At 33.9% G+C, this 8,060-nt stretch overlaps 1 protein-coding gene across 2 annotated transcripts; it reads left to right on the forward strand.

Annotated features, from left to right (window-relative positions):
* Window positions 1-211: 211 nt before the first annotated feature.
* LOC135835398 (uncharacterized) lies at window positions 212-1,632 on the forward strand. 2 transcript variants are annotated; one of them, XM_065349634.1, is made up of 3 exons: window positions 213-305; window positions 421-489; window positions 560-1,632. In XM_065349634.1, exons 2-3 carry the CDS (start codon window positions 444-446, stop codon window positions 1,489-1,491), a joined length of 978 nt encoding a protein of 325 aa, XP_065205706.1. In that variant the 5' UTR covers window positions 213-305; window positions 421-443; the 3' UTR covers window positions 1,492-1,632. The 2 variants fall into 2 exon arrangements, with proteins under 2 accessions (XP_065205705.1, XP_065205706.1); XM_065349633.1 differs by having other exon boundaries at window positions 212-489.
* Window positions 1,633-8,060: the final 6,428 nt, after the last annotated feature.

An 8,060-nucleotide genomic window follows, 5' to 3' on the forward strand; every position in this document is an offset into this window, starting at 1 on the left:
ACAAGGTCACAGCACATTACATTCGTCTTTGACGAGTACCTATCAAAACAACATGAGATAAGACTCGGTAATGATCATATTACAATAGCTACTACGTACTTCTAGAACTTCGTTTCTTATTTGCGCCACAATAAATCATTTCCAACACTTGTTTGTAACACCTGTATTGCTTCTACGTCGCTCTCGTCGTCGTCGAACCTGAAATTGAAAACATTACAAATGTGATACAGTATAGTCTGGCTTCGTCAAATCTATAGTACGTTTCGTGAACTTGATTCTCAATTGTGCTGAAAAATTTCGAGTAGGTACGTTGCAGTTCTGTGTACGAGCACATAAGCATTTCAAAAGAACCAATAATTAGGTCGAAAAAAAAAACACAGACCGAACTAAAAGCCTCTATATTATTTTTGCGGTTCGCAGATAAATTAAACTTCAGACTGACAATGAATAAATCATTTTTGCTGATTTTTTCCACTGGTTTAATTTCGAGTAAGTAAAATATTCTTGTAATAAAATCCATATCACCGATAAGTCACCAAAATACTTAATTCCATTACAGTTCACCTCGTCTCAGTCATAATAGCTTCATCAACGCCATCAAATCAAGCACAATCAGATGCCACTTCGAGTACAGATCACACACTTTCACAACCACCAACTGATCCCTCCACAGAAACACCTCCGAAAACTCACCAGAACTCTCAAAATGACGACCCTCTTCTTATACCTTCACTAACCTGTATCCTTTTCGAAGACTTCGGCTGCAAAACACAATGCTCGATTGTAGAAGAAATACGCGGATTTAAAAAAACAACGGGATCTTGCAGCGATAAAGTATGCTCTTGCTTAACCGTAGAGCTCACCTTGAGCCAGCTATGGAATAAGAAATTCGAATCGAGTCAACTCCTCTTGGAAATCGAAAAAGATAAAGATCTCTACAACGAAGTCTATCAAAAACTACGAGATCCCTCTCGAACACCAGAGCAATCAGATTCAGATTTGGAATCCGTTTTACCCAAATCCATGTACGAAGAACTTGTTTTGAAAAAAGTAGAATCAAAAATTAACCTGAAACCGGACCCAGAACGTTTGCAGGTCAGAGTCGATGAACTTTTCAAGCCTATGATGGAAAATACACTGTCCAGTGAATTAGCAGCAATAGATTATTCGAAATTATTGCGAGAGTATTTAGAAAATAATAAAAATAACCCAAGCATTCAGAAAGTCTTTCGTCAAATTCGTGAAACGGAGAATGCAATTTTGGAAGGAATTCTCGATGAGTTCTTAGCCAAACATAAAGATATCGAAGAAAATGCTGATTTAAAAAATGCCGAAAAACGATCACAAAAGGTTCGTCAAGAAGATCTTACTCCTAGACAAGTGATGACTAATATAATTATCAACGAGCTGATTAAGAGACTTGGAAAACCTGAGTTGCCTGAAACTGAAGTGGATACGGATGATCGAGCAACAATGTCACCAGAAAATTGAACTGAATCGACTGGACATTGATTTAGAATGGAATTTTGTTTGCAGTGCAGAATATTGATTCCTAGATCGTAAATTATTAATTATTTATCGAGATAAATTTACAATTTTACTCAATTTCAAAATATAATTTTGAAAAATTTATTTCTGCATTTTTGAATAGTTCTAGGCGACTCCAATAAGCTGGAGAAAAGTTGACATTTGCTAAAGGCTCAAGATCGGTTTCAAAAATTATTAAATTTAATATTTTTAACCTGATTCCTAAAATTTTACTAGGACTGTAATTCAGAAAAAAAAATTTCTGGAAGCTTCAGAACAGCTCAAAACAATTTAAAACTGTATCGAATCGCTTTAGTGTGAATAGGGAGGGGGGATTTTTCGTTCTAAAAAGCAATCACCACTTCTGATCATTTTTTCGCTTAAAAGTTAAAAGTATGTACATACATAAAATTTTTCTTCACAATTTCTCATAATTCTCAAGGAAGACGGCGAGATTAGTAATTACAGGTTTGAATTACCCATCAAATAATCGCCGAATCTATTCACACCTTTTTAAAGTCACAATTTAACAAATTAGGTACCTTAAAGAGAGTCATGTTGATGTACTTGCTGGTAATCTTCGTAGCTGTACGTATAATAAAAAGAGAAAAAGAAGCAGTACCTGCAGAGAAAGATGAAAAAAATTACGAGCCCAAGTTTTGATGAGTTATTCGGACTTATGTGGCATCTTACGTGAATAATAATTAGAAAACAGATTTTTCTATAACAATTTCACACTGGTTCATTATATTCAGCATGATTCTCGCACTTTGGGCCACTCTATAATTATTTTTCCGTCTTGGTCAACGTTCACGAACGCCGGCAGCGATTGTTAAACAAGTATAGAGAGAGGAGAGAGAAGGAGCACTTGTAAATGCGAAGATTTTCACAGGATTTATATATAATAAGCGTATAAATCTGTCATAAAAATGTCAAATTAACGCAACCAACCATATACACTGCGCACCAGTGCCTGGTTACTATAAGACAGTGTGTGCCCAATACGAATTCCCAAGTGCTATACCGATTGCTAGCTCGGAGCGCCGGATAAGTGGCAACCTTCACGTGTGAATATCATCGCCTTTTATACATAACAACCACGTCATTAAATATTTAAACCAACAAAATACTCGGTCGTTTCTATTTTCAATATTTCAATTAATTCGCCCGTGTACCTGCGTCTCTTGCGCTCTTCTGACCCGAGACCCGAGTAAATTTTATAGTTATGGAAAAAGACTACTTTCCACGCCTACTGCGCTTTTTTTTTCGAAGATGATTTTTTTTCCTATGGTTTTTATTAGGCTGGAACGCATTCGAGGTGTTTGATGGAGCGGTTTTTTTACGCGTACGAGTGCGGTGAGAATTGAGAAGATGCGATGTTGGTGTATTCGAATTGGTTGGTTTGACGAGTTATAAAGATGAGTTTGAGGTAAGCAGAAAATTTTTTATGACATTAATCTGATAGATTTTCAAAAATTATTATTTAGCAATTTCAACTTTTCCTATACGAGTCTCTTAATCAGCATGACAAGTCTCAAATTTTGCGATTTTTTTGAATTTTTAGAGGTGCCTGCTAATTTTGAATTTTAGATGACTTTACTCGTCACAAGCTCCTTGGGTCCCAAATTTTAAAAAAAAAATGAAAATTGGTCGATGTGTAGGTTGAATTTTTGGAGATAATGATTTCGAAATTCAATTCCATTTTTCGATACTTGCCCCTGGGATTACTAGTAAGCCCTAAAGAGCTGTTAACGGTAAGATAATGAAACTTGCACTCACGCCAAATTGGACGAAGCTCACTCAAAAAGTTATTTTTAATGTATAAGCACCTTCAAAAATTTCTTGAATCCTTACTCCACATCAAAAGTACCTAATATAGATAGGTACTTTTGACCATGAAATTCAATTTTTCTATTTCTCGAAGAGGTGATTCAAGAATTTTGAAACTTGTCACTAATGTGGGTACAAAATGTTAAGCATTTTTAAAGCAAGGAAGGTGAGTTGAAAATGTCAAAAATTTGTCTAATGAAATTTTGACACTTTTAAAATCGGAGAAGCCTGTAGAAAAATACGAGTAGGTACGTATCAATGTTTTTCTTTGGGAGGGGGGGTCTGTAAAGCATTCACCATCCATAAAAATTCAATAGTCGAGGGGCCCACATAAGGATCTACTGCACCCCCTGACGATCCTCTGGAACAACTTTTTTCTTAAAGGGGGAGCCCTAAGAAACATTTCTAGCCCTTGTCCTCAAAAAAAAAAACATGACCCTACTCACAAAATGGCGGCCATTTTGATTGACAAGTCAGCCGAAATCACAGATTTTGCGTTCCAACATAGGACTGGCACTAAATTTTTTAAACCGTACAAAGGTAGATCGAAAGAGCAGGCAACATTTATTACTTGTCAAAATTTCAAATGCTAAAGTCCATTTTTCGATTTTTGGTGAATTTTTAAAAATCAAATTTTGGCAAATTTTTAAAAATAAAATTTTGGCAAAAAATGAGGGAAAAAATCAAAATCTCACCTAATTGACCTAGAAAGCTGAAATTTGGGATATGCTCTATTTTCGACCTGCAAAATCGATTTGAAGCTGTTTCAGACCGTTTAGAGTAGTTCTGGAGCCTCCAGCAGATATTTAAAACTTGAAATTCCCACATGGAAAGCCGCGTGAAAAAGAAGTCATTCTAGAACAGAAACAGAAAATTTTCAAAAAATTTACCGAATTTTATTTATTCCGATTTTTTTTCTCCTTTCTTTTGGAGAGTTTCATTCAAGGGAACCTAAATAGGTAGCTTAGGACATCGGTCGAGGTTTTTCTGTGAATAGTGTAGATACATAATTACTATTCAAAAGAATTTTGTCGTCGAAATTTACATATGTATTATTTATGTTTTGTGAACAGACTGAATTTTTTCATTTATTTGATATTTTTCAACATCAAAACGGTTCACGACGCGACAAAGTTGAAAGGGGTAAAATTTTCAGATGAAAGATTTGGACCAAATTCGAAGGAGACCTTCATTTCGAGTTGAATGTCCCTCAGAAAAAAATGGACCTCCGAAGGTGCTTCTGGAGAGGAGATGATATGGGTTTTCAGAGAAACCTGATTTTCGAAAAAATAATAGATTTTTCGCTCTTGTCCCTGCCCAACCTGTTTTGGGAAAAAAGGCTGAGTTCCAAAACATACCTATACTTGGTACATATTTGAGCTTGTACGTCAATCTATGCCATTTCCGTCAAAATCCAAGTCCACTCTTGAATTTTTTCTGATCAGTTGAAAATTTGCAAATCGCATATTTTTGGGTAAATTCGTAAGTGTATTTTGAAAATTTTCTTTTCTAAAAAATTTTGCGTTTTTGTAATTCAGCCAAAACATGGAAAGATAATTATTATTTCTGAAACTAAAAAAATATTCTGGAATGTGGTGGTGCCAATTTCAATTGGATGTCAAATTTTTTGGTTTTTTGAAATTGGCAATAGGTAATAACCAAAGAATTGGGAAAAATCCTCCAACTTTTTTTCGAGTTCCACTTTAATGTCATATTAGTACCTCAGGGTATCTCTATTTTTTTCTTTAATTTTTCAATTACAGGCATGGCTCATACTCTGATTTTATCACACCTTTCGGAGACAGAAAATATTGAATTTTCATCATAAACAACCATATTGCTCGGATAGGGAGGGTGGGTCAAGTAGTGGGATCAACAGTAAAAGGTTTTGTAGATAGTTTTGCATCAAAACTAACCTTTTCAGTGAGTTTTGTCCAATTTGGAAAAAATTCTGATTTCATTATTTTACCCTTGCAAGCACTTTCATAAAAAAAATTGAGAAGTTCATAGGCATAACCACCTTTACCTAAAAGCCACTAAGCCCTCATGTCAATTTTACTTATCTGACCCCATATCTGTTCAACATCTAGGTACTGTTCTATTACCCCCATTTACACCAAGATCGATCATCTCTTCAAATAGATGGAAACTCTCCCTTCATTCCTGACAACCCCTCCGAAATTGAAAAATTTATTACCCTAATTAAAAAAATACAACCTAGAAAATTCAATGCATATTCATTATTATTATTTTTTAAATCAGAAATGTTTTGAACACTTTTTTTTGCATCTTGAATATTTTTAGAGTTCTTGCAAGTTTTCAATTCTTTTTTAGCAATTTTCTCCAATGTTCTGAAAATTTTTTTTCGTTTTTTGATAATATTTTAAAATATTTTTTCAATTTTTTGGAAATTTTTTCGGGGTTTAGGAAAATTATTCAAATTTTAATGTTTTATCAACATCAAAGTGGCAAAAAAATAAAAAAAGTTTCAAACTTTATTCCTTCTTTAAATTTTTTTCAATATTTTTCTTTTTTTGAGCGTTCTCAATTTTTTGACAATTTTTTACAATTTTGCAAAATGTTTAATACCTACCTTAAAGTAAAATTTTTTGGAAAATTTTTTGTTTTGCACTTTTTTTGGAGACGGAGGGGGGATTTAAATAAGGTAGTAAAATGTAGATCAAACTTTAACATAGTGTGGTTGGCCCGCACCTGCTAAGGTGGTATTTATGTTAAGTACCCCTTAGAAGGATGCCTACTTTATTAACCCCTTATAATATGGAAACGTGTGTATTTATCTTAAAGAGCTAGAAATGTACAAATCCTCGAATATTTGTACATTTGACGTCAGAGGTAGGAGAGCCCTTCTTATTTCTAGTATAATTTATTTGACAGGGTTCTGCTACCCCTATGACATTTATTATTATAAATAGGGAAAATAGGCAGTTAATTATGCTAATTTATTGCAAAGAATGCTCGCTTATTGACAGGTCGCGGCATATCTTTGAGTTTTACCGACACCGCGAGCATTTCTATCCCTTTTTACACCACGTGACCACGGGGGAGGTACCTATTTTCACCCTTTTTCTATATAAACGATCATTTTAGCGCCAAAAATCACTTGGCTCCGTAACCTGCAGTAAATGGTAACCTTGTCGCAATGTTCGTACAGTCGCGTGTTTAATTATAATATTTCTATCCTTACGAGCAGAAATATTTCATTAAATGATAATTATATTCGCAGTCTACCCCTTTTGGCTTCACCACCATCGCGTGTGGTTGATTCGTTTTTAATTTGGTCATTGGATCCGATGACCAATGATTTGTACCTTTTTGATATCTTGGAATGCACCCGGGCATATCCGAGATAGGCAAAGAATTAAAATGTGTTTCATTTAGTTAAGTTCCATCAATACCTTTAGTTTTGGTAAGGCCCAGGAAAGCGATGGAAAACGTGTACAGTTTGGTAAGTAAGTTCGATGAACTTAGTCATTTTTCACTAATCTAATCCCAGCGATTAATTAGTGTTAATGGTCAAGTTTACAATCTCTGAGGGTTGTAGACTTGATCAATATAACTTTTGTTATTCAATAAATTTAAATGGAGTTAGGCAAAATTACATCTTGTTTCTTTTGAAAATATGTTATTTTACTCATCGTAACTATTCTTTGACTGTTATAGTTATGATTTAACAATTGCTGTAAAATTGTACTGAGATGTAAAAATGTTTAATTCTGCCTTAAAACGGTCCTTAGGCAACCTGTATTATTAGTCATAAGAATAAATGTTGTCCATGTAAATTACGTTTTAATAAAATGATTTTAATTTGTTGTAATGTTTGAAATTATTTCCTACACTACAAGATAACTTTGCATATACTAATTTGGCATAACGTCTTATAAAGCCTCTTCAATTGAGCTAACCAGGCAACAGTATAATTATTTCACCCTTAGGAAATAATTAGAAAAATTTAACCACCATAGGAAGGGATTCTTCTCTCTCTCTCTAACGCAGTTATGCATAAATTAACTATATCAACTTTATATGGATGTAGTATGCGAATGCGGGAAAACAATTGTCTCTTCCATCTTCCTTCTTCCATAAACATTCTCTCGTAGAGTGTAATAATCTAGTAAAATTATAACCCCCCCCCCCCAATTAAGTACATATTTTGTGACGAGTTCTTAAAAGTACTGATTTTGAAGTTCAATGTACTTTTTGGATACAAATGAACTCCATTTTTTTTAATGAGAAAAATGTGACTCGTGATTTATTGGGTTTCTATATGTAGAAGTAGATATCGATTTCAAATTTAAATTTGCTTTTTCGATACATGAAGCTCATTAGATCTCATAATGAGTAACAGATTTCAAAACAATTTGAAAATTCTTGATCTATGATTTGTCGAAATTTCGAAGATTCTGATCTCAAATTTCAACGTCATTTGGTTCGAATAAGAAAAAGAAAAAGAAAAACACGACTTGGGTCGTAGGACTATCTGGGAAACTGCCAATCTAAACTTTAAGGTACCCTACTCTAAAAATGAAACGAATCCTGTGATCAAAAAATTTGAAAAGACTTTTTTAATAATCCAATTTCATAGAACCATTATTGTTATACAAAATCACGTGCGAATACTGCTTATCAGTGCATTCGAGCTTAAATCGAAAGAAGACATACTTTAACGCGTATATAATTATTTA

The sequence above is a fragment of the Planococcus citri genome, chromosome 2 (assembly GCF_950023065.1).
Source record: "Planococcus citri chromosome 2, ihPlaCitr1.1, whole genome shotgun sequence".
Taxonomy (NCBI): Eukaryota; Metazoa; Arthropoda; class Insecta; order Hemiptera; family Pseudococcidae; genus Planococcus; species Planococcus citri.

What these genes read in the sequence shown, in the direction of transcription:
- LOC135835398 (XM_065349633.1), top strand. Translation starts at nt 444, where the DNA reads ATGAATAAATCATTTTTGCTGATTTTTTCCACTGGTTTAATTTCGA. An exon ending in TTCCACTGGTTTAATTTCGA is followed by an intron (nt 490 to 559) that starts GTAAGTAAAATA and finishes ATTCCATTACAG; the next exon opens with TTCACCTCGTCTCAGTCATA.